Source organism: Echiichthys vipera (genome assembly GCF_963691815.1).
Source record: "Echiichthys vipera genome assembly, chromosome: 1".
In the NCBI taxonomy this organism is placed as follows: Eukaryota; Metazoa; Chordata; class Actinopteri; order Perciformes; family Trachinidae; genus Echiichthys; species Echiichthys vipera.
In genome coordinates this window covers 39,355,741-39,382,831 of record NC_139826.1, presented here as the reverse complement: position 1 = coordinate 39,382,831, position 27,091 = coordinate 39,355,741, and the positions used below count along the sequence as shown (strand labels likewise).

The window sequence follows — 27,091 nt, the reverse complement described above, 5'->3', positions numbered from 1 at the left end:
TCTGCTGCAGGAGCTCTGAGGCAGTCAGTCACTTGCGTCTTTCAACCCAAACACCAGCAGTTCAGCTCTGTCTGATGTGGTCATTTCGATGAGCGACCGTCGGCGCATCAGCTTTAATGACCACATTAAGCTTTATAGCCACCAGTTTAGCTCCTCCAGCTAAGAGCTGAGTCATTGATCTTAAGCCGAAATGTCAGACAACATCCCCGTCCTTGAATGAGTGGGAGAAACTCCCTTAAACGTTTAAGTGTCGCTCGTCTTTCAGAAGTGTAGTGGTGTGAACACATTTTTATATCGCTTTTATGGCGCAGCACCATAACAATAACTTCTTAGTAAATGTAGTTGCACTAGTTTAATGGAAAGAAGGCCTGGAGAAAAAAATAACAGATCTGTGTGTGTGTGCGTTTGTGTGTGTGTGTGTGTGTGTGTGTGCACAGGATCAGCTACAAGACGGCATACAGAAGAGGTGTGAGGACCATGTACAGGCGTCGCTCTCAGTGCTGCCCAGGCTTCTTTGAAAGTGGAAACCTCTGTGTCCGTAAGTATTTTTATGAATATCAACAAAACAATAACATGATGCTGTTGCCGGTGAGGTGAAGGTGAAGGCTCCATAGTTATTATAATGAACAAAAAAGGTCCTTTGGAGTCTATTGCATTCGTAAACTCATGTAATAGCTCTTTCCTGCTCCTTGCATTGCTTGATAACGTGATTCAGGTACAACAGGGTGCTGATTGCAGACTTTAAACTACAGTGTTAACATTTGGTTTCATCACACACACGCAGAGAAACATCACTACTTGTCTTCTCCGTAACACTCAAACAAGAATAGAGAAAAGTCGTCTTTCACTTTGCAAGAATCTGGGTGTGAATCTGAAATCAACTCCAGTATGAGGAGGAGCATTTCAGGCAGCTCTTGAGCTAAACTGTTAAGTCAATGCAGGCCTACGGCTGATAGACTAACTGTATTTTATTTTTAATATACTTATATAGCGCCTTTCTAGTCTTCACATTCACCCATTCACACAGACATTCACACTGATGGCAGTGGACATCTACAGACCATCTAATCTAACCATTCACACCACATTCACACAACTAGCGCTGCACAGGGAGCAATTCGGGGTTCAGTGTCTTGCCCAAGGACATTTCGACACATGGACCGGGGGAGCTGGGGATCAAACCGCCAATCTCTCGAATGGAGGACGACCCACTCTTTCTCTGAGCCACAGCTGCCCCTAGTACTATTCATATTCTGTGGATCGGACTACAGGAACGTAATCCAAATCGTAGATCAAAGCTTTAACATGTTGTGACCCATTGAAAGACGTGCTGCAGGACAGTGTCTGCACTTCCACTCAGTGGTTGTCTTCTTCAGTCACTTCTCTCTCTCCGCACGCTGGAGCTGGTGCAGCACTTGTTGCTCTGCTTCCAACATCGAATGTCCTGTTTCAACAGTGTTGTTTACCGCTAGCTGCTAATTTATTAATTCCACTGACACTGCAGTGCTGTGCCTTCCTCATCTCAGTCACGTTATGACCGAGCAGTCTGAAGTGTGTAGAGGTCGGTGTGGTTTGACTGTAGCAGCCTGGTGTTGTTTACAGGCTGCACGTAATGACATTGTGCACGGTGCTGGCTGGCTCCTTCCCGATTCATGCTGTTGCCCCCCAACCAACAAATATCCGCTGCTGATGAGTACCGAATATCCAAGTCTCACAAACTGGAATTCAGGACAGCTCTAGTAAATGCTCCCTGTTCTGCACCAGCTGGTCTCTTTAATTAACTGTGTTTGTCGGCTGTTTGGTGCTGGACACGTCGTGTACAGTGGGTTTAAAGCTTTTTCCTCTGCAGAGTTGATGTTAGTTGTCGTCTTGTAGCTAAAACTGGGGACGACTCTACAGCTGCTCCCTGAAATTCATTGGCTCCACTGGCCTGTGCACCCGAGCAAAGCTCTGCGATGAATGTCCTAAATAGCTCAATAGCATGTATTACTATATATATATATATATATATATATACTGTATAAACAAAGTGGAGAATAGGAATGTTTCATGAACGGTGCGGGGGAATAACACAATGGAACCAGACCCAAATGCAGACAAGGACACAGAGTATGATATTAAACAAATATTTAATAACAAAAACAAAAAGGAACTAATTACATTGCTCACGTGGCTAACAGTGGTTAGCTCGGGGCAGTACGGTGAAGGCATTCAAAGGTCTTTTTTAACCACTAATACTGCTGAAAATAACAGCAAACCTCTGCAGCAGCATGAGAAGAGTCCCTACACATAAGGGATGAATATTTCATTATTTTAAGCTTTGTATTTTATGTCCAGATTTGCCGTGTGCCACATTAGAGTCTGCATAATAACATGTTAATTCAACTACAGCAGAGACTTGATGATTAGGTGTCAGGGAAAAAAGAGTAAATATCGATATCATATCATATTGGTCCAATGACTTATAAAATATCGGCATATCGGATATTCGGCAAAAACATCCAATATCCTGCATCCCTAAAGTACAATCCAAACAACAACAAAGGGCTGTACAAACATTATAATACAAGAATAAATAAGATATATATGTCATGAACGGTGCAGGGAATAACTCAGAGGAGCAGGACCCCAATACAGACAAGGACACTGAGTAAGAAGTAAACGAATCTTAATCAAAAAACAAATGACAAACAGTGTCCAGGAAAGGGGGAAAAGAGGAACAGGGTCAGGCTGTAGACGAAGAAGAACAAACGTGGGGATCAGGAGACAAACATGAACGGGTGGTGGAAATACTGGAACTCAAAAGAAAAAAAAACAAAGAAACAGGTAACGAAAACGTAAATGCGAAAACGGTCTGGCGCTGAAGGTGAGCCACATCCAGCCTTTTATTCCTCCAGTGTTGACGAGCTGATGAGCCACAGCTGGGCGGGACCACGCCAACCAGCAACGACAGACAAACACAAAGGGAAAGACACGAGCAGGAGAAACAGACAGAGGGAGACAAACTTACACTAAAGGAAGAGGGAAGAGACTGACAGGTCAGGGATCCTGACAATATACAAGGGAAAGAGGAGAATGACGTTGAGTGGTTACATTACTGTGGTTTTAATATTTAGGTAAATATAAATAACATTGCACATTGGAACGATATTGCGCTTTATCTCACAATTAACTTATTCTGAGTGTGTTTTTTTATTGCAATTTGTGATTAAAAAAAACGATTATTGTCCCTTCCCTAGTGGTGATTCTCCGTGTTTGTTGCTCCTCCTTTCACACTACATGCAGTAATTTGATCCGTTGCTAATGTAAAAATATTGAGCGGGGCAGTAGGACTGTGAATGTTCTCATGTGTCCAGGTCGTCGTTATCCTCAAAGCAATTTCAGTCAAAAGCAACTGGACTTGGTTATTTGTCTAGGAAGACGTTTCACCTCTCATCCAAGAGGCTTCATCAGGTCATGTACGCATCTGACCAGGCTGGGACTGGACCAGGACCAGGACCAGGCTGGGACTGGACCAGGACCAGGACCAGGCTGGGACTGGTCCAACTATCTGGTGTGAGATCCAGGTATTTAACCTCTCACAGGCCGATGATGTCATTGGAACCCTTTGTGCTCCAAGTGCCAACACCTGTTGTTAGAGTGGCAGACGTTGGTGGAAGTAGGTTTGGACTTGGTTAGTGCTGGTCCAGTCCCAGCCTGGTCCTGGTCCTGGTCCAGTCGTTGGTGGAAGTAGGTCTGGACTTGGTTAGTGCTCTATTGAGTCTAAACGACCGTCGTTGGAGTCACAGGAGGCCGTTTGTGAACAGTTGTCCTTTGAGGTTGGATTGTTGGATGAAGGGATGAAAGGGCAGCATTGTAAAGTGGAGATAAGTGGTGTCTCAGACCTCCTTCTCTGTTTAGCCATGGTTTCTCTACTTTTACATAGATGGCTTCTTTTACTCCTCTTTCAAACCATCTGTCCTCTCTGTCCAAGATTTTGAGTGGGGCAGTTGTTAATAGTGGTTCATTTTCTCAGCACAGTAAACAGACGCCAGAGTCCGAGGTGTCGACCTATTCTGCGAGCTCCTGTCTCCGTGCTCGTGGAAGAACTGCAACATCTTAAAGACGTCTGCCCAGAAAGAGTCATAATCCAAACTGAATCAGCAGCACATAACAGATGTCTCTTTTGACCACTTTATGTAATAGTCTTGTTAAATTCTCTGCTGCTGGAAGACACAGAGCTTTTCATAGTACTGTGTAACAAAGAGCCGAGCTGTAAGCGATAGAAGAATGATTTAAAGACCAAACAAATGACTCCGTTCATGTACTTTCATGGTCTGACTGAGCAACACTTTAACTTTATTCAATAGAGGTTAACACAAATTGCTCTCCACTTATTTATGTGAAGTAAATGAGCTCTCATAATGCAGGAAATGCACATTGCGTTTGATGAAAAGGCAATAAAAACGTATCCGACATCATTGCTTCCCATCAGACGGCACTTTCTCCAGAATGCAGCTGGATTTGAAATATTCCCACCACAGGGGAACGTGCGCTCGGCGTTAACGTCTCTGCAACAAAACAAAATCATCTTCCCGTCATCTGTGTAGTTTATTTCTTTCAACGATACACACAAAGTTTCAGGACTTGTTCAAACTGCAGCGTTATCTTGTGATTCAGTCTCAGACAGTTATCTATATCTGCTGTTAGAGCCGAGTTAGATCAATCCGCCTCTGTTACAATGAGGATCCATTTCTACTCAAAGTTTCACAGCAGAGACCTTTGAAATCAACGTAAACAGAACAAGGGAAACAAAAGCTGCAGAGCACAGAGAGCTGCTAATATTGAGTCCGATATCTCATAAAACTGACAAATCTCATCTTTATTCTGAAGATTTGATGCTTGAACAATAGTGTCGTCTCAGGTCATCTGGTAAATCAGCCGACGGCTCGTTCTGCCTCTGTCGCCTTTTATCTTTAGTGCAAGAAACAGACGAGCTTTATTCCCTGGTGCGTGAGACGGATCTGTTGTTGAAGAAGTTGGTCAGTGAGATTAAACACCAATATTTCTCCGCACCGTTATTCCAGTTTGAAGCTGCGTTTTCTTTTTTCCCAGCCAAAGAAAAATCCAAGTCGTACATCAAAAAGAATGTCAGACAATTAGACAGAGCAGATGAGACGACAGATGTTCAGTCGACGCCACTGCGACACAGGATTCTTTATTTAACTGTAGAACCAGCCTTCAGCTGCTGTTCTCACACACACACACACACACACACACTGATTCTCTCATATATCGATTTATCTCATCACATCTGATACCGCTCAAGAAGTCTCCAACACACCAACTGTCCTCTGTCCATTAAAACCGCTCATTTAAGCTCGTTTTATTGAGTTTTGCTGATGAAGCCGCGGTATTTTATTTTCATACTGTAAGAAAGTTTCAAAGTCTCAGTCTTGCCGAACATATAAGGTCGCACTCACACTGTCCATCCGTACTGTGCCCAAGCACGTTTCAGGGCTAAAGTCTGGTTCCTTTGACCAGTGTGAGTGCAACTGTACCGCGTCTAGGAGCGGCATGCTTGCCGTCCACGGCCCGTTTGGGAGAGGTGGGCTTTAGTAAAGCACGTTTGCACGTGTACGAGCACGAGCGTGTGCATGTGTACGAGCACGAGGCCTACGGTGGTTCTGAGGAAAAAAGAAGGAGGGACCATGCGCGGACATTTCAAACAATGGCGGCGAAAGGTTCACGTTGGTGTGATGCGGAGGTGGAGTGTTTACTGCAGATTTGGTCGATGAAAAGATTCAAAAACAGTCGACAAGACGCACAAAAACGTCCGTGGTTCTGTGGCATTTGCCGGGGGCAACGCCTCGACTGCCAAGCTAGGGGTAACTTTAGCGAAGCGCCCAGAATTGCAGCCTTCTCTCACTGAATCAGATGCATTGACCCAAAAATACATTTTGAGATTAGCTAAGCTACAAACATAGCTACCTGAAGCTAGCTGAGAGACCATGTGTGCGATCTGACATCTGTAATGTAGCTTCAGAGTGAACAGGGAGTTAAGGTTGACGTCCCGTCTCTCACTTAATGCATTCACTGATACGTGAAATGAGCCGTCGTTTGGGAAACCCCGGTCCAGCCAGCAGCCGCTTGGATTTCGATGCTCGTCTTATTCGTGGTTTAACAGTGTGCGTGCGTGGAGCGCTAAAAAGGACAAGAAAAAGATTATTTCTCATGATATACCAAGTGAAAATGACACTTATTTATACGTTTTGACACAGTTTGGATGCTTTCAACTGTTTGCGTCTGGACAAGTTGAAGGTAAATGACTTGTCTGAGGGACAAACAAGGATTCACTCCTTAGGACTGTAGATGCTTTTGTTTCAGACGCAACAACATTGAGTGAATCCCTGTCTTCTAAATTAAGTTAAAGTACCTTTATTGTCCCTTAGAGGGAATTTGGTCTGCAGTCAGGATTCATACAAAACCTTGATGAACAACAACTAACAGGACACAGCTGACACGTAGACGTTCTTCAGCATGAAGGTCAAAAGTCTTCATCTCTGACCCATTAACAACGTTTAGGACTTAAGAACACACAGGATCTAACCCACTTGAGTGAGATATCATCTGAAACGGTAAAAACGCTCTCTGCTGCCGGTCGCCACACGAGCAGCTCCTCTCCGTTCTTTATTCTTTATTCAAACAACGGCTCAAACTTCCCCCTCTCCTCTTTGGTGTCTGTATCACACACAGTTTGTTCGGCACCGTGGAGGAAAATAACAACAAGAAGTTATTAATAATTTGTGGTTTCAGTTTAAATTGTGCACAGGGATTACTAATGCAAGCTGTCCAACTCTTGAAATAACAGCAGATGATGTTTAACAGTGTTAAAGATACAACATTTCCTCATGTAACTGTTCGGATTATATCTCTCCAAAGGTCAACATTGATTTGGTTTTCTCACGGGACACAAACAGACTCCGTCTCCTGAGTGGAAGTCCTGTGTTTGTTTGACCCATCCATCACGACCTCCTCTACACGAGGACTTTGTAGTCTTTTATACTCCGTCGCCTGACCTCCTCTTTAGAGGCAGCCCTACACGTCTGCCTCACCACTACGTGGGTTAAATACGAATTACAGTCAGTGCTTTTACATGCAGTTTAAAAACCCCATTATATTCAGGTTAAGGGCACTGTCAGGTTTCTCAAATGCCAATGAAAACACCAAACCCCGGGTAACAGACCTAAATAACTCCTTTAGTAATCGGAGTATTCGTGCATGTAAACCCCCGGTTATGATCAGGTTACGCTTCCGCACATGCTCCCTGGGTTATAACACTCCGCAGCAGTGGCTTTGGACCTGGAAATCGAATAAACCAGGACGCAACGGTGCCGAAACAACGTGAAAAAAACAAAACAACACAAGCTTTACTGTCATGAACGGTGCGGGGAAATAACACAAAGGGACTGGACCCAAATGCAGACACGGACACGGGGTAAAAGTACAAACAAATATTTAATATAAACGACAGACAAACGTGAATAACTACAGGGAAACAAGAAACTAAGACGAGACGGTCGAGGGAAACAGGAACGGGGAAATGAGGGACGGTCAGGGAACAGATCAGGGAAACGGGAACGGGGAAATGACGGATGGTCAGGAAACAGGAACGAGGGAAACAGGAACGGGGAAATGACGGATGGTCAGGAAACAGGAAAGAGGGAAACAGGAATGGGGAAATGACGGATGGTCAGGGAACAGATCAGGGAAACGGGAAAGCGGGAAACTACAGAAAGAAACAAAGATTAACAAAGATCAACAAACAATTTTGCGCAAAAACGAACGAACAAGAAACAGGAGCCAATCCGACGAATAGTTTACCAGGGGAAGGATAACAACGGTCCGGGGCTGCATGCCTGTCAGCTCTGGGTCTTTATAGTCCTCAGGGCCCAGTATTTCAAACGTGATCTGACAGGATTATCCTGGTCGGATTGGATTAAATCTAGATCTGATCTGAAAACTGGGTATTTCAACACAGATCAGGAGAATCCTGATCCTGAAGATCAGGGTTTCAGCTCTGGTAATCCAATCCTCCCCTGAATCCAGATAAAAGGCTGATTTGGGTATTTCAAAAGTTAAGTCAGATATCTGGATCAACTTGATACCAAAATTTCAGGATCATTTGAATCCCACCTCAGAGGTGGATTTGACTTGGATTGACAAACTCTCAGCGCATACTTCTCCTAGATATTGTTACTCAAGATGTTTGTTACACTTAAGTGTTAGTGTTGTACTTCTAACAAGTAATTTAAGTAATATCAAAAAATGTAAAGCATAGTAAAATTTTTGACCACACTGTAAAACTGCTGTAAATAAAATTACAATTATTTCTCAAATTCTAGTTCACCAAACATTGTAACTTGCATGTACCAAAACAGAGAAAGACAAAGGAATGCAGGGTCCAAACAAAGTTTTATTCCAACAAAAAATAATGTGACCACTAAGGACCATGCTATTGCAAATGTCAAGCTGTTTCTCTAACAGCTTGATTGTTAATTCTGTCTCTTTTTGCTGAAGCAGCGTCAGCTTAATTTGCCGTTTGGCCAGTTCAGTCTGTTTGACTGCCCTTTCGGTCTCCATTTTGAGGAGCCTCTCATAGGCTTCCTCATCTCCGGCATGCCTCTTCCGTCGCCGTCGCTCTGGCGCTGGCGCTGGCGCTGGCGCTGGCTCTGGCTCTCGCCCCCGTGCGTGATGTGGTAGATAGATAAGTTTATTGGTCACATGCAAAGCTAAAACCAAGGTTTAAAAACAGTGTAGTGAAATGCAAAAAAAAACAAGCTCTCACCAATGTTGGAGAGGAATTAGGATGAAGAAATGTTTCTAATTGTGTCACTGACCAATACCATGAAAGTAATGCCATTACAAATTTAAGCAGTTTCAAGCACTTTATTCAAACTCCAATTACTTGAAAGTCTTAAATGTATCAATACAATTAAAGCATTTTCAAGGATTTCCAGCACTCACCCTGTTGTAGCTGAGTGGTCCATGGCTGTGAGTGGACTCTGAAGGTAGAAGGTGTATGAGTATCTTAATCCACAATCCCAAATTGTGTTTATGTAGCCTACACAAAAACATGATATCATCACCAGCATTAGGCTACTGTAGCATTCTGAACCTTCTGAACAAACCTTGTAGTTAATACTCAAACTGTGTTGCGTTGTGTTTTCTAAGCACTGAGCAGGTCTGTACACAACGCAGCCTGCTTATACTGTAAATCTGCCGTGTTGCAAATGACGTGACGCTAATGATAGCCGCTAATGATAGCCCGCTAGCTGCTTAACACACAAGTCAATGGAGCCGCGTTAGCTCCCGTTAGCACGGCCGCGTCTCAATTAGAGATCGCCACGGCCTGCTTTTAATAAGGTGACAATTCAAATAGTTGGCTTGCATGATGTGTTGGTTGCCGTTCGTATGGTATTAAAACCGCTACACAATAGACGACGGTTAACTTACACTTTTGACGTGAAAGTCGGCTCTCTGCTACTCCTTTCATGAAGTAGTCCACCATGTTTCAGATCCCGGAGGCGGAGACTTGAGATTGGGAAATCCGTATCCGGCCAGTTAGGGATCACGGTGATCCACCCTGCCTGTGTTTTGAAATACTCAGATAAAGTCAGCAGGATCACCGTGATCCATGACTGAGAAAAGGAGGATTTCATTATCCGGATTATTCTGATCCAGATTACAAATTTTGAAATACTGGGCCCAGGTGATCAGCGTAACGGGCTGCAGCTGGGGGGGACACGCCTACCGGACCTGGACAAACAAACACAAAGGGGAGACACATGCAGGGAACAACAGACAGAGGGAGACAAACTCACACAAGAGGGAGAGAAAAGGGACTGACAGAACCGACTCTTGACATTTACAATTTTAAACCGAGGGCGGACTTCACCATGGCAACTAATATCAATACCAAGAAGACCTGTTTCTGTCGTAATTCTGTCCAAAAGTCGGCCATTTTCCCCCACGCTTTCCAAGTTGTTGTGATTTTGACAAAAGTGAACCGGGAGAAAAAGCCGTATTCAGCCCAGCCGTATGTTGGCGACGCCGCAGGTCGAGTTACCCCGTCATTTTCCCATTCTCATGATTCCCTTAAACGAGGAGAGACCATTTTCAGGTTACCGCTGTGACTGTTAACGCACCGAGTGAATGAGAACAGCCTGGAAGATAACACTAGACTATTAAACAGGCTCTCTGAAGTTTCTGTTGTGCTTCTTTGATGCAATAATTCAAGTGTTACAAATTGCGCTGGCGGTCGGAATAACTGCTGGTGCTGGGCGGCGTTATTAATGAGATATGAAAGCATCAAACGTGGATTGTAGATGAATGAGATGAGAGTGTGTCCAGTTGTTTTGTGACTTGTTTGTAGTAAACGCACAGGTTTTCTTCTGTGAAATGATTGGAAACAAACATATTCATTTGAGAGCATGATTTATTAATTTATGCTCCACCTGCTGGGCTCAAAGATGTCGTGCATTTGCCACCGTTAAAGTTTCAGAGTACGTTCTTAGCTTCTCCAGAACTCAGCGGAGGTGAACGTGTGTATGTTCATCGATGCTTCCTCCTGCAGCCACGAGCAGAAACAATATCTGACTGAGTTGTTTCAAAGACTCCACAGGAAACAGGAGCGTTTAGCACCTCAGTGTAAATGCACTTTTTATTATTTAATACTTAAAAGGAGAGATTAAATGTTCTGCCCTTTGATTATACCTCCAGCGAGTCAGAGTCTGCGTATGTGCTGTGGCTGTTTATAGCGCGTGTATGAATGTAATTTAATGAATCATGTTCAGAATCATCCATAAAGTGCCAAAGCGAGCTTTTTCACATGACCAGGGTGAAGCAGTATCAGCAGGTGGTCATGCAAAGCTGTGAAATAACTTTTTTGTACTCTTTAGAGAAGAATACATATAGTATGGGTAAATTATACATTTTCTGAATCATCAGAGTGCCGTGATTATTGAAGTGGTTGGGCTTTGTGTCCCTGGTGTTCCTTCATGCCACAGGGACAAAAGAAAGCATACATTCAGGCGGAAATTGTGAGAAAATGTGTGTTATTTATGGTTTAAAGAAGTCATGTGACCTCTGTGTTTGCCAGTCAGATTCGATACTGGGTTTAAATGAAAGCCTCAAAGGTCAACTTTCCAACGATACCAAGCACCATATTATAAAATATTGACAATATCCCTACCATGAGCCGAAACCAGATATAGACCTGCTTCCAAAAATGTGACTTATCTCAGGGTTCGTCCACACGATCGAAAACAACCTTTATTTTCCCTCCGTCCACTCGGCCTGGACTCCTAAATCTCCTCGTCCACAGGAAACCAGGTGCAGCGACTCCAAACGCTGTAGTACCCATGCCAGGCCTGGAGGTGGCGCTGTAACTGCCACACAAATACACCAACAACGTAGAAGAAGAGACGGGGAGACGCTGTGGAGAATCCAAACACCGGAGAGTTCCTCTCCAAATCCTCCTCCATCCTAGAGACAAACGTGTCCCTGGTTCTGGTCTTAGTGGAGACTTTGGTGCTGTTCTGGACTCTGATGCACCCATCACTCTGCAGTTAGTGTCCTCACTGAGCAGAGGGGGCTGCTGGGAGCCCCTTCACTCTGCAGTTAGTGTCCTCACTGAGCAGAGGGGCCTGCTGGGAGCCCCTTCACTCTGCAGTTAGTGTCCTCACTGAGCAGAGGGGGCTGCTGGGAGCCCCTTCACTCTGCAGTTAGTGTCCTCACTGAGCAGAGGGTGCTGCTGGGAGCCCCTTCACTCTGCAGTTAGTGTCCTCACTGAGCAGAGGGGGCTGCTGGGAGCCCCTTCACTCTGCAGTTAGTGTCCTCACTGAGCAGAGGGGGCTGCTGGGAGCCCCTTCACTCTGCAGTTAGTGTCCTCACTGAGCAGAGGGTGCTGCTGGGAGCCCCTTCCCCGTCCCAAAGCACTCCCAGGCGCCACTTTCTCACTACATTTAGAGACTTTTCACAGCTTCTTAGAACTGGATTTAGAAACAGAGACTAGAGGCGCACTCACACTGTCCTTCCGCACCGCGCCCCGTGCTTTAGGGTACTTGCCCCCCCTCCCTCTCCCCCCGCTTGCCAGCCCGTTTGTACTCACACTACCTGGGCCTCGGCAAATGCTTCTTGCTGCCTATATACGTCATCACGCCGTAACACATCACACGCATTGATGACGTCATGGCGGTGCGTGGCTTTGTTTCCAGATCTTTCCGTAGACCTCTGAGTTTTTGTGCGTCTTGTCGACTGTTTTTGAATCTTTTCATCGACCAAATCTGCAGTAAACACTCCACCTCCGCATCACACCAACGTGAACCTTTCGAGTCCAGTTCAGTAAACAGTCTCTGGGTCCGTCTCTGTCCTCTCACGCAGCAGCACTGTTGTTGTTATGTGACGCCAGAGGTCAGAGGTGGGGCCATGACGCCATCTTTTAACAAAGTCTGAGCTTTCACCGTCCAGACCACAACGCCATGGGGGGCGTTTTCACATCTTCCCACTCTGGGACCCGGTTTCTAAAGATCCTGTTTTCAGGCTCCGATAACGCCGGCTGCTGTGGATGGACGACTAAACCAGACTAAAGTTGTGCGGTTACAGGAAAAAGCGTCTCCGTGTGGACACGACCTAAGGGGTTAGTAACATTATGAGCTGAAAAGGGTGGTATCCGACCACTCCTGCACTGCTATCGTGAAGGGAAGGGAAAAATCACTATGAGACTTTGCCCCCCCCCAGTTGATAACGACAGCTCATGGACTAATAATTTGTATTTTTCTGTCCACCCGCATGCAAACACAAGCAGTTTAAAGTGAAATCCCGAAAGTTGTGAAGCTCAAAACTTCAAAAATCAGCATTCAAACGTCAGAAACAACAAAGTTTGTGAGAGAAGGAGGCTGTCTCCCTGCGCCGTCTCTATCTCATGCTGGTATACCTTCCTGGATGCAGCAAAAGAAATCAATTATCCACCCTAGATGGTAAATTCTATAGGGCAGTGTTGCCTTTTCCTATTGAGGAGAGTGAAGTGAATGGGTTTGCCCGAGGGGCTGAGGAGGGAAAAGAGGAGCGTATTGTGTGTCTTTATTCAACATCTGCTTGTAAACAACTTTATTAGATTCTCCCGGGGGACCTAGACAAATAACCCTCGACTCTATTGTGTCATGCTTGCACCGCTGCACACACACACACGCACACACACACACACACACACACACACAAACACACACACGCTCCCGCAGGCTTTGAATGCCAGAAGCTAATTCTTCAATGTTAACTACGGGGAGATGCCTGCCTGGTTGGCTAACGTTAACAGCCTGGGACAGCTCTTTTGTTGTGTGATATGCACACAGCCTGAGCTAATTGAAAGGTTTCCCTCCCCGACAGAGAGGAGGAGGAGGAGGAGGAGGAGGAGGAGGAGGAGGAGGAGCAGCAGCCGCCGCTAATTTAATTACAGGGCTTTCCTCTTTCTCTGTTTCCTCTCTGTTTTGTGAGCGCTCTGTTTTTCACGTCCATACACAAACATGTAATTACGTGCAGGGCTGTTTTTTGCTCCCAGACTTTCACATTGGACATTGAACACATCTTTTGTTGATGTTTCCTTTCTCGCAGGCCTAGAAACCTTTTGTTATGTCTCCTCTCCGCCTGAGGCCATTTCATCTCTTGTCAGTATGATCCCTCCCTCAGTTGTCCCCTTTTTCAATCTCGGCCCAACTTTATTTTTTTATTTTAACGCTTTCCTGTGCGTCCCCTTCTCTCCGGCCGTTGAACCAGAGCAGCTTGGCTCGTCTCTGACCTCGTCACCCATCCGCCTTTACCCTCCTCCCCGCTCCGAGACCTCACACACTCGTCGCTTCCCCGCAGCAAATCTGATATAAAACACAGTTGGGATGTGATTTCTGATCACATTCAACAACAAAAACATCCATTCTTTCATCAAAGGATTCTCTCTTCCTTCATAAAATAAGTATTTATGTGTCAGTAAATCATGAAAGAGCAATAATTGTACTACGAATGTACTAAAGTAGGAGTTTAACTCAAAACTGCTCTCTGTATTTGTTTATTTCACAAGATTTACACAAGTGAAATCACGCCAAACCCCATTTATACTCCTCGTACTGTGCGTGCGTGTGTGTGTGTGCGTGTGTGTGTGTGTGTGTGTGTGTGTGTGTGTGTGTGTGTGTGTGTGTGTGTGTGTGTGTGTGTGTGTGTGTGTGTGTGTGTGTGTGTGTGTGTGTGTGTGTGTGTGTGTGTGTGTGTGTGTGTGTGTGTGTGTGTGTGTGTGTGTGTGTGTGTGTGTGTGTGTGTGTGTGTGTGTGTGTGTGTGTGTGGTCGATAGATAGATAGATAACTTTATTTATCCCCGAGGGGAAATGAGGTCATCGTAGCAGCGGTACAAAACAATCAGAAATACAAAAGATAAGATAAAATATAAAATACAAAATATGAACAACAATAAAACAAAAGTACAGTATTGCAGATAAACACTATATTACAATGTGCGTGTGTGTGGATTTAATGTGCAAGAGAGAGAAAGGTGCATTTCAGTGATAGGTCACTTTGAGTTGTGTGAGTTTATTCCCTGAGCATCGCTCAGCGTTGCTGTGCAGCGTTGCACCGTCTGTGTGTGTGTGTGTGTGTGTGTGTGTTTGTGTGTGTGTGTGAGGGTGAGTGTGTGTGAAAATAATGTCATATTTAAACCTAAATTCATCAAAAGGATTCATTTTATTTGAACTCTGCCTCTAAATCGTTTTTTTAAGTAGATAGCTCATTAACTCTCAGTGGTCCAGAGATTCTCTATATAAAAGAAACCACAGCTGAAATTAAATTAAATGAAGTAATACACACTTCCTGTCTCCTAAAGGAGCTGAATGTCCTCATTTTTCTTTTCTTTTACTTACCTTAGATTTTCACACAGCTAACAGTCGTATTTATCATTACTGAATTAATTCATTTGAGGCGAATATTAGGGCGCCCTCCCACTGTGCGTCCGTCCCGTGCCCCGTGCTTTAGGGTCCTTGTCCCCCCCTCCAGGCCCGTTTGTACTCACACTACCTGGGCCTCGGAGAATGCTTCTTGCTGCCTATACGTCATCACGCCGTAACACGTCACACGCATTGATGACGTCATGGCGATGCGTGGCTTTGTTTCCAGATCTTTCCGTAGACCTCGGAGTTTTTGTGCGTCTTGTCGACTGTTTTTGAATCTTTTCATCGACCAAATCTGCAGTAAACACTCCACCTCCGCATCACACCAACGTGAACCTTTCACCGCCATTGTTTTAAATGTCCGCGCATGGTCCCTCCTTCTTTTGACCTCAGAGCCGCCGTAGGCCTCGTGCTCGTGCTCGTACACAAGCCAGAAAATCATCATCATCATCAAATATTTTGCATGAAGTCTTCCCAAGTTGTGAGTCATCGTATCATCAGGGGGACCAGACGTACCTACCGGAGCAAATACAACATGCGCTTGCAGATTCCTCTGGTCCCCAGGTTAGAGGAGCAGCTCTAGATAAAAACTAAAGTGGGTTCAAAATGGCTGTGAAAGGAAAATACAAAGCTGTTGACAAAAACTCCTGGTCATTATGCGCGTACTTTTGAGACAGCCCCTTACCTCATCAGTGTTCTGTCAAACACACACGGTTTCAATATCGGATCATGAACACATGATGTCTGTGCAACACGAGTCAAACTTTATCCTGCACTGACCCACACCAAATATCTGTAGATTTAACTTTACACACGTCCTTGTTGTTTTTAGCTTTTGGTCGTTATTTGTTCACACTTTTGATACCTTTGAGAAGTGGAGCTCCTTTGGCTTCACTACTCCTGCTCCTGTTCACACTTACACCTGCATTACGGGAGAAGAAGTGCATTTTTAAAATAATGATTTCTAAGTTTAGTGTTGTTTTTCCTTTACGATAATCATGATTTGACTGACTTTTGAAAGAGAGAAGAAGTGTTGTTCTTAGCCAAAATGTACCGTATTTTCGGCACTATAAGGCGCAGCTAAAAACCTTCAAATGTCTCAAAAGCCAACAGTGCTCCTTATAATGCGGTGCTCCTTATATATGGACCAATATTGAGCCACAACAGGTCTCCAACTACGGTGAGCAGCCGCCGACTCTATTTTCCCCCGTAGAAGAAGTAACGCGCGGTGCATGTTGAGATATACGACTGTGTGAAGCGTGCCGTTTCATTTCCATGTGTGTGTTTGTGTAAAGAGCCCAAAATGGCTCCTGTTAAGAGACACGCTTACGACGCAGAGTTAACACTCAAGGCCATTAGTCATGCAGTAGAACACGGGAATAGAGCAGCAGCCAGAGAGTTTAACATGAACCAATCAATGGTGCCGAAGTGGAGGAAGCAACAAGACGACCTGCGCCAAGTAAAGAAGACTAAACAGAGTTTAGAGGGAACAGAGCGAGACGGCTGCAGCTGGAGGACAAACTCCAACAGTGGGTTGTTGAACAGAGAGCAGCAAGTAGAAGAGTCCGTACAATCACTGTTCCACTGAAAGCAACAGCGCTAGCACGCCAACTTAACATCAATGGATTTAGAGGCTGTCCTTAACGTAACCCCAGCCTCGACTGTAGCGTCTGTTCTACGCGCCTTATAATGTGGTGCGCCTTATAGTGCGGAAAATACGGTATTACTGAAGAAATTTGGATGCAGAGAGCGTTATCTTCTCATATCCCAATAAAGTACTCATATCCGGTTATATCCCTAATACATAGATTACATGATTATTTATTCAGCAAATTAACCTCCTAGTAAAAAAGGCTTTATGCAAAAACCAACACAGCGTCAGATAAAATGTTTTGTCCAGAGTGCAAGAGGAGAAATGTTAATTAATATTGTTTTTTGTTCAGAACAAGAACAATCTAATTTGAATCCCTTTCCCCCGGGGTGTTGTGGTCGGCACCGTCGACAAAAAAGATGTCAGGTGTGCACTTACAGAGGCGCCCGCTGCTGCTGGCTCAGGTGTCGCTCGCACCTCCGCTCCCATTCTCCCTCCTGCAGCAGATCAAGAGATTCAAAGGCGCCACAGACCGCTTCAGCGTGAAGAAGACAATAGCTGGAATTAAGAAGCGATTATTCAATTTGATATCTATTAATCTTTCTGTACCCGTTGCTGATGTAATCCGTCTTGTAGATGCTTCCGCTTCAATTGCACAGGATGAAAGGATTAGGCCCCGCGTTTAATGGTTTATCAACTCTCCTTCAGGATTACAGGAGCATGTGTCTTTGGCACTCTTATTAAAATGGGCCTGTGTTAAAAAAATATGCTGCATAGCACAAAAAAAAAACAAGTGCTCTCATGAAAACTGTTAATCCGGACGGCTTTTGGCTGATTATAAAGTTCAGGCTGTTTTGTTTTCAGCAGTGACCCCGTCCCCCCTCCTTTTGTTGCTTTCTACAGTGGAACCACACAAAATGTCAAATAATGATCCTGTAGGACTGCGGCCCCCCACCCGAGGGTCGAGGAGAGGCGTCTGATGGGTCGCAAAATGATCAGCAGTAAATGAAAGATGGAAAAATATACTTTGCCCCCGTCGTTATAACCTCCGTTGGTGTGTTTTTATGCCTCTCGGCAAAGAAGGGACCATTAAATGTTGGGGCTGATCCGAATCACTGGACAGAAACATATCATGTTTCACTTTCGGTCACTTAGGGCGCACTCACACTGTCCATCCGTACCGTGCCCACGCACGTTTCACGGCTAAAGTCTAGTTTCCTTGACCAGTGTGAGTGCAACCGTACCGCGTCTAGGAGCGGCACGCTTGCTGGCCACGGCCCGTTTGGGAGAGGTGGGCTTTTGTAAAAACGTGTTACGGCGTGATGACGTATAGGCAGCAAGCATTCGCCGAGGCCCAGGTAGTGTGAGGACAAAAGGGCCTGGCCTGTGGGGGGAGAGGGAGGGGGGACAACTACCCTAAAGCACGGGGCACGGTATGGACGGACAGTGTGAGCGCGCCCTTACACTTCCACTTGGCCTTGGTGAAAGTGTGACTGCCCTTTTAGTTGTTTATTTTTGTGAAATATTTTATATATTTTTTTCGTCTTCAGGCCTCAAAATATTTCTAATTTATAACAATCTGACTAAGTCCGTCGCAATAAACAATAAATCAATTAATTATGATAACTTTTGATGAGCTCGATAACGTTTCCAGCTGCGATCGTTTCCATGTTTCCTGTGTTTTCCTGGTGTCTCTCTGTCACAGAGGTTTCACTGCAGTGCGTCTGTTTCCACTGAGCCTCTCTCTTCCTCCTGTAACGAGGAGTTCACCCTCGTCTGGTGTCGTGTCGGTCACTCGTCAGCAGCACGGTCTCTGTGTGTGTGTGTGTCTGTGTGGGGGGGGACCCCTGGAGTTACCCAGAGTGCAGCAGGAGAGCCCTGTGAGGAGCAGCTTAGAGGACACGCTAGCTGAGATTTGGAGGAATAAAAACAAAGATGGAGTTGGTTTTAAAGCCACAGCTGCCGTGTGGGAACTTCAGGTTCAAACCCAACGACCGCGGTGAACCACTTCACCTGAGCGAGCCGCTGTGACGCTTTTGTTTAAAAAAGCAGCAACTAAACGTAAAGGTGTTAAAATAGACTGAGAGTACATTTGATTTATTGTTTTTGGTTCTTTTGTTGATTTATTCTTGATATTTTAAAAGTTTTCCAGTTCTCGTGTTAAATATTCTTTAGAAATAAACGTTTATTGATCTTTGAAAAGATGGACTTGCATTATTAGGCTATTATTATAATTATATCAGTTGAAAATGGTCACAAAACGGCGAAGTTATTGCTTCTCGCAATAATTCCTATGACAATTTATGGCCAAGCGAAATGTGTTATTGTGACCGGCCTAAATCTGAGCAGAACTCACTGAAGTTTACATCAAAACACATCAAAAGTGGGCAAATCAATGTAAATTAGGTCATTTTATTGATAAAGCACCTGTCAAAACCACTGTTTAAAGGTGCTGAGTAAGTAAAATACAGCAGACAACAAAGCAATCAAACGGAAACAATAAGAACAATAAAAACTACACACCTTACTCAACGAAGTGCTCACAGAAAAGCTTCTTAAAATGCACAACCGACTCTGACAGGGACTGGCATTCCTCAACTTCAGTAGTTAAATACAAATAAACGGACAAATGAACTCCAGCAAATGACAAACGCCCTCGAAAACAACAGCATTGGTCATTTGTTCAACACTTAAAACTCGTTCACTCTTTTCTGAGAAATGACTTCACGCATTAATGCGAGTCTTTTTTGCATCTGTGCCTCTTTATTTGTGAGCTGACAGTGGAGATGGACAGGAACCATGAAGAGAGAGCATGTGCTGAACAGAAAGGCTGATCACCCGGTGTGGTTACTGCTTTTACGTGAGCTCACCAGATCAAGTTCCTTTCACAGTAACTATGTTGTAATATCACATTTGTTGTTTCAGAAGACATTAGCAAGACATAGCAAACTACTTTGTTGTCAAGGTTTACGCACTTGTTGAACTAAATTAGTTAAAGGTTCGTCTGAGGGCGCACTCACACTGTCCATCCGTACTGTGCCCAAGTACGTTTCACGGCTAAAGTGTAGTTCGTTTGACCAGTGTGAGTGCAACCGTACCACGCCACGGCCCGTTTGGGAGAGGTGGGCTTTTGTAAAGCACGTTTGCACATGTACGAGCACGAGCGTGCGCACGTGTACGAGCACGAGGCCTACGGCGGTTCTGAGGTCATTTCCTGTGCGCCTGTTGGGACGTAGAAAAAAGAAGGAGGGACCATGCGCGGACATTTCAAACAATGGCGGTGAAAGGTTCACGTTGGTGTGATGCGGAGGTGGAGTGTTTACTGCAGATTTGGTCGATGAAATGATTCAAAAACAGTCGACAAGACGCACAAAAACTCAGAGGTCTACGGAAAGATCTGGAAACAAAGCCACGCATCGCCATGACGTCATCAATGCGTGTGACGTGTTACGCCGTAATGACATATAGGCAGCAAGAAGCATTCTCCGAGGCCCAGGTAGTGTGAGTACAAACGGGCCTGGAGGGGGGGACAAGGACCCTAAAGCACGGGGCACGGGACGGAGGCACAGTGGGAGTGCGCCCTAACATTCAGAAAACCCTTGTTTTTAGCGACACCAGTGGCCATTAGGTGAACTGCAGTCAGCATCCTGTTGCTTGTGCTCGCACTCCACAGGCGTGAGCAAGTTTCAGCCAAAGGAACCAGCTGGAACTTAGCTACGCTGCCTGGATCCGGCAACGTTAGCGTTAGCTGATAAATATGTATCGGCGAGCCAGCCAGGAGTCTGAAACAATGTCAGCTAACAATAAATAGCAATTTGTGTTGTTGGAGGTTATGTTATCTAACATTTACCAGCTAAAACCAGTATTTACTTCACATGTCAGTGTTTGTATCAGCACACTTCACACATTCGGCTCAGTTCGTTGTTTGTTGATGTTAGCGTGCTTCATTTCTAAGCTAACGTTCACTAATGTTGCACACTGTTGGTTGTAGCTGAAGAGAAGCAAAGGAACCAGAGAGCGTGCAACAATCACGTCCTTATGATGTTCCTGGAACATGTGTCCCTTGTCCTTTACATAGTTAGAGCCACGTGTTACTATAGGCAACCAAGAAAGTAGGAGAACGTTCTCATTTCCCCCAAAAAGTTACACGCAGAACCTTTAGCTCTAGTGTGTGTGCTCTAATGCTGTAGCATCTTTGAATTACCCAAATACAAATACTCATCACACTTAACCACCTGCCACTGTTAAAACAAACCACCGTGTTCTCAGCGTCTATCTCTGAGCTAAAGCTTTCAGTCTCCCCTCCCCGTGTATCAGTCTGAACTCAGTGTGCCGCGCCAAGTGCATACAGCCCGGAGGATCCCTGTACTAATGCATGAAAAAGGCTGTAAAATGTTAACACGGTGCCGTCGTAAATTTAGACTGGATGACCCCTCTGTGGCTAAAGTACCTGAAGACCCATAAAAGCTGGCTTTTCTGAGACCAGTCCAGCTCCTGTATCCACTGAACGCACTCTTCCTCCCTGCTCTGCTCGCATCGCTTCCTTGCAGCTTTCAAAAATCAGCACTTCACGTTTTATGCACTGTGCTGATTTTATATAACACCTCATAGCCTTAAAACACAGCTTTCTTAATAACACTGGTGAGAGCTTGTGATGCAGAATTAGTGTTGGGTGCACGGAGTCCCATCCTACAGGAAGCGAAACTTAAGCCACAATACTTTTAATTTAGGAGATATGAAGTCGAGCTGCCTGTTTCCCTTCGAGAGGAATCAGTTGCACAAACAGAGAGCGGGAGCAGCAGCACATCCTTTCTCTGTGATGGAGGAGCTAAAGTCTCCAAGCTGTCAGCTCGTCTTCTCCTCGCACAATCCCTACCTGATGTATGATGCAGTATTCATGCTGTGATACACGAGTGATCCTCACAAAATGAGTTGCAGGCAATGTTAGAAAAAGTTCAGCCTCTCAGTTTGTGGCACAGATGACAATAAAGCGGTTTTATCTTCTGTGCTTTGATTTTTCATGCCATTAAGCAATACAGGGCTTTTATTGTGACGGGGTAAATTACCATTTTTTATAGTTTTTATCCCTTTCAAATTATTATTTTTGAGCCGAGGGACTGTTAACGATTACTGCCTTTCCCAGCATGCTCCGGGGCAGAGCCTGGACGCATCAGCACTCTGGCTCTGTTTACACTCTCTGCTAGTTTGCTTGGCAACCTCACAATAAAAGACAATATTCCACAAAGTCACCGTGCCCGTGCACCAGAGACAGGTGCAGCAGGTTAGCGCCCGATAAAACAGTAAACTGTCATTTTAACCTTTTGTGTTTGTGGAAGGATTAAACAAAAGCTTGAAGAGGATTCTTCCTGCTTTAAAAAACATGTTCAGTAGTAAGCTTTCAGGGAAGATGTATTGATATATATGTTCTATAAATATAAATGCAGTATATATTTAATTATATTTCAGGGGATTTTTAGTCTTAATGACGTAGCTGATAGCAGAGAGATGACAGGAATCGACATTCATCTTCAGCCTCTTGTCCCTGTCGGGGTCTCGGGGGGCTGGGGCCGATCCAGGCTGACATCGGGAGTGAGGCGGGGTCCACCCTGGACAGGACGGCAGTCTATCACAGGACACATAGAGACGAACAGAGACAGACAACCATTCACACCTACGGGTGATTTAGAGTCATCAATGAACCGAACACCTGCACGTCTTTTGACTGTGGGAGGAAACCGGAGAACCCGGAGAAAACCCACGCAGACACGGGGACAACACGCAAACTCTGCACAGAAGGGCCCCAGCCCGGATTCAAACCAGGAACCCTCTTGCTGTGAATCGACAGTGCTAACCACCACTCCACCGTGCCGCCTCTTGACCTCTTACTTTATTGACCTATACCAGGGGTGCCCAATCCTGCTCCTGGAGAGCCCCTGCCCTGCATTTTTCAGGTTTCTCTCTGCTCCAACACACCTGACTCTAATGCTGTGCTCGTCAAGGACAGCAGCTGAAGCTCGTCACAGGTTTGATCATCACTGGAGTCAGGTGTGTTGGAGCAGGGAGAACCTAAAACATGCAGGGCAGTAGCTCTCCAGGAGCAGGATTGGGCACCCCTGAGCTAGACTCTTACTACCCGACTTTAGCCCTGATTTTCTGCTCGCCAACAGCTTTTTAGCCTCGTGAGCCCGCCCTGATCTCTGAGCTCCGTTGTGTTTTACTCTCAGATCAGTCTGGTAACGTGCGGTGGAGAACGTATGGAGTTTGCCAAGCAACCGAACTAATCAGCGTTGGTTTTGAGGCAGATTTAAGTGACAAAATGAGAAGAGACTGTTCAGTGTTAACAACATGACGGCTTCCCTGGATGAGCTAAATACCTCAAGTACGTTTGTTTGAATTCACAACGTTAACCGCATGTTTAAAACTGTAACCGAGGACGTGCTGAAACAAACAATCTAAACGTTTCCCTCGAAGCAAAACGGAGAGTGCAGTTTAGTCGTGTGCAAACAGAAATGTTGTTGCAACATGTGTGTGGAAGTGTTGAAGTATGACGACAGTCTCTCATGGATACTGTTGGCCGAGAGTTAAAGACTCTTCAATCAGTGTGTTTTTTCCCAAAAACATTCACACAAATCCCTGAACATTCAATGTGTGATCAGAGTACTTTACGCACAGTTATACTGTAACATTATATAGCGCATTACATGATGCGGTATAAAGACTTTCCCTTTAGAGAGCTTCTCAAAATTGATGATGCAACCACAATAACTGCAAATGAAAAAGTTTTATATTATTAAAAATCATCCTGACGTGCCACTGGGTTTAAAGTTTTATGTGTTTGTCTTTTGAAGTCAGCGGGAGAGACGCTTTCACATTCACTTTTAGGCGTGTGTGTCATTAGTCTTGTCTTTAAGCTTCCTTTGTCTTCATTCTGTCTCTCTGCTGTCCTCTCTCTCTACCTTTTTCCTCCTTCCTCGTCTTCCTCGCTCCTTCTCGTGGCCACCTGAGCTAATCGAAGCACGGTGTAATGACACGGTGAGGCGCGGCAGCTCTGTGAGAACGCTGCAGCATTTATTACGCCGTGACAGTCGTTTGTTTTGAACCTTCAGATAGTGTGTGACAGCTCTCAACTGTAAAGGTTGTGTCCTGATGAAATATTACACCGGGAGAGAAGGTGAAAATAGAGATGTCAGCGCTGCCTTATCTGTGCGCTGTACAAAGCAGATAATATGCCTTATTTTAATATCAGGAGATGAGCTCGCAGCACTGCAGCATATCGCAGTCAAGTTGTTTTGTTTCGGTCGGTGGTTGATCTGTGCCTCATTGATGTGTGATGTTGTCAAGCCACAAACAATTAAAACAACAGCACAGCACCATGACTCGCACGGACTCAAGACGTTATTATTGTGGGTCATCTGAAAAACTTGTGCACAGAGTTAGATGCACTTTTTTCCCTCTTTCATTTGTTGCTGAAAATGCTGGAATCACACATGCACGTCTGTGACTGTCCCTCTGCTGCAGGGGACAAACTGTGTGTAGGAAAGTGACCAAGCGTGCACACATCCAGGCAAAAACACTCCGGTCTGAGACAAAAACATTTTCACTGCAGGGCAGAAGAAGAAGATCTTCCTCGGGCCGGGCGTGCCGTGATCTTCCTCAGGCCTCAGGCCGGGCGTGCCGTGATCTTCCTCAGGCCTCGGACGGGGCCTGCAGTCATTCCCTCAGTCCTCGGGCCGGGCCTGCAGTCATCTTCCTCAGGCCTCGGGCCGGGCGTGCCGTGATCTTCCTCAGGCCTCGGGCCGGGCGTGCCGTGATCTTCCTTTGACTTTCTCCCCTAAATTACTCAAACCGATGAATCGATTATCAAATTAGTTGAGGAGAAATTGAGTTATTATCACGTCATAACATTTAGCTTCCTTAACAGATGCCTACAGTTTCTTTACTTTAAAGTTTCAACGATTAGTCGACGAATCTATTGAAACACTACCCGGAACTTTGAGAAACCAGGATGTAAACTGAGATTTTTAACCGATTAATTGATAATGAAACCAACTGTTAGTTGCAGCCGTCCTGTGCTTTACTGTCACATGCCTGACTGATATAAATAAATATAAATACAGATCCTGCAGCTTTTATTGCAGTACTGTGTGTGACCTCTTCCACAAACTTAGGATATATTGAATGTTGCCTGAGAGACGAAACCGGGAGCAAAAAAGTCCATAAGGAACTCGCTGCCACTTGAGAACGGTGAGGCGCATAAGAGAGTTTGTGTGAATTGTGCAAGATTTCTGTAAAGTTTCACAATAAGAGTTTCTGCTGCTGTGGATGCAAACTGAGACCAACAGGGACTTTGTAATGGCGGTCAGAGCCTGGGTTTGATATGAGTCTTTGTGTTTCCTCCTCAGCGTTGTGTACTGAAGAGTGTGCCCACGGACGCTGTGTTTCTCCTGATACCTGCCAGTGTGAGCCGGGCTGGGGAGGACTGGACTGCTCCAGTGGTGAGTACACATCACTTTGAATTTAAAGGGTTCTTTTCTGTATTTTTGGGTGAAACTGATGGTTTTATCACACTGTCTGTCTGAACGATAGACTGCTCAGACATCTGTGTCGCCCCCTGGTGGCCGGCTGCAGTGCGGGTAAACCCCGCCTCCTCGACGTTAGTGCATGGTACATGAGCCAAACTAAAAAAGTCAAAGGTTCCTGTCATTTTAAGTGCTTCTGTTTAGCTACTTGATGCTATAAAAACGGGGGGAAACATCATGACTGACAGCTGTTAGTGACTCACGATTGGTCGACCGGGTGTAAGCCCGTCACTACTGCGTAGACTCTGGCTCCAAAAGAACGACATGGCGGGGCGCGTATCCGGGAAAAGAAAAAGGCTTCACCTTTGTGCAGTGTGAGGAAGCGGAGATGCGTCCTCCATATTTATTAGTGATGGGCCGATACATCGGCCGGCCAATTATTGGCATTTTTTAGGTGTATCAGCATGAACCAGTAAGCAAACAGAGGACTTCACCATGGCAACTGACATCACTACCAAGAAGACCCATTTGTGTCGTAATTCTGTCCAAAAGTCGGCCATTTTCCCCCACGCTTTCCAAGTTGTTGTGATTTTGACAAAGGTGAACAGGGAGAAAAAGGCGCATTCAGACCAGCTGGATGTTGGAGGAGCGCCACCTACTGTAACGGAGGAAGAGTTACTCCGTCTAATGTAAACGCACTGTGTGTGTGTGTGTGTGTGTATGTGTGTGTGTGTGGGCTGTCGGAGGGATTTTGGGAGCTATTGACAGCTCCTATAGGGTGCACTCACACTGTCCTTCCGTACTGGGCCAAAACAGGTTTTACGGGTAAAGCCTAGTTCGTTGAACAGTGTGAGTGCAACCCTACCGCGCCTAGGAGCGGTACACTTGCCGTCTACGGCCCGTTTGGGAGAGGTGGACTTTTGTAAAGCACGTTTGCACGTGTACGAGCACGAGCGCGCGCACGTGTACGAGCACGAGCACGAGGCCTACGGCGGTTCTGAGGTCATTTCCTGTGCGCCTGTTGGGACGTAGAAAAAAGAAGGAGGGACCATGCACGGACATTTCAAACAATGGCGGTGAAAGGTTCACGTTGGTGTGATGCGGAGGTGGAGTGTTTACTGCAGATTTGGTCGATGAAAAGATTCAAAAACAGTCGACAAGACGCACAAAAACTCCGAGGTCTACGGAAAGATCTGGAAACAAAGCCACGCATCGCCATGACGTCATCAATGCGTGTGACGTGTTACGGCGTGATGACGTATAGGCAGCAAGAAGCATTCTCCGAGGCCCAGGTAATGTGAGTACAAACGGGCCTGGGGGGGGGGACAAGGACCCTTAAGCACGGGGCACGGGGCGGACGCACAGTGGGAGGGCGCCCTTAGTCTCACTTTGTTGGTGGTGTGCTCCAGCCTTACCTATTGTTTACTGCTTGTGTTGCTGCCTGGAGGCCGGGGGACAGAGGCCAGGAGAGGGGTTAGGTAAATGTACCAGCACTTAGACTGAGGGTGAAGTACCTCCATCAACTCAATCTGTCGGCTTCACTCTGGTAGTCTGGCTTAATTTAACTTCCTTTCTTTCTTTGTTCTTGTTTCCATCTGTTCGTCATCTCCTCCCCATTCCCTTATTTGAGTAAAAACTCTGCAGCTGTATAAAAAGGTGCATATGAAGAAAAACAAATTAAAAAGCATCTTCTTCGCGAGTGTCCCGCAGCGTGAAGACGCAGCCTCCTCGCACCCCGACAGTAACATTCGTCATTTGCTCGTTACCTGTGGGAGGATGTCATTTGTAGTAAAGATCGCGCACAGTGAGACAGGAGTCGTTCCTCCCGGGAGGATAACACAGACTGTTTTATATCACGCACGCTCGTCCCTGATTGGCCAGAGGAAATGACTCCTACGGTCAGTAACAGATTGAAAGTTTTTACATTAATATTTTTGTTTTCTACAGTAATTAACTGCAGCTCAGGATGAATGAATGCATTTAAAGGCAGAAGGGACTCAGGATCCTGATCGGAG

At 45.4% G+C, this 27,091-nt stretch overlaps 1 protein-coding gene across 1 annotated transcript in view; it reads left to right on the top strand.

The window, feature by feature from the left end:
- Window positions 1-462: 462 nt before the first annotated feature.
- The window catches only part of LOC310945504 (multiple epidermal growth factor-like domains protein 10), a gene marked incomplete at its 3' end in the record, with an annotated part of 145,325 nt that continues 118,696 nt past the window's right edge, over window positions 463-27,091 (top strand). The window contains exons 1-2 of the mRNA XM_083911617.1: window positions 463-538; window positions 24,960-25,052. Of these exons, the coding sequence (XP_083767743.1) occupies window positions 478-538; window positions 24,960-25,052 (154 nt within the window). The 5' untranslated portion in view covers window positions 463-477. The remainder of the gene's footprint in view (window positions 539-24,959; window positions 25,053-27,091) is intronic.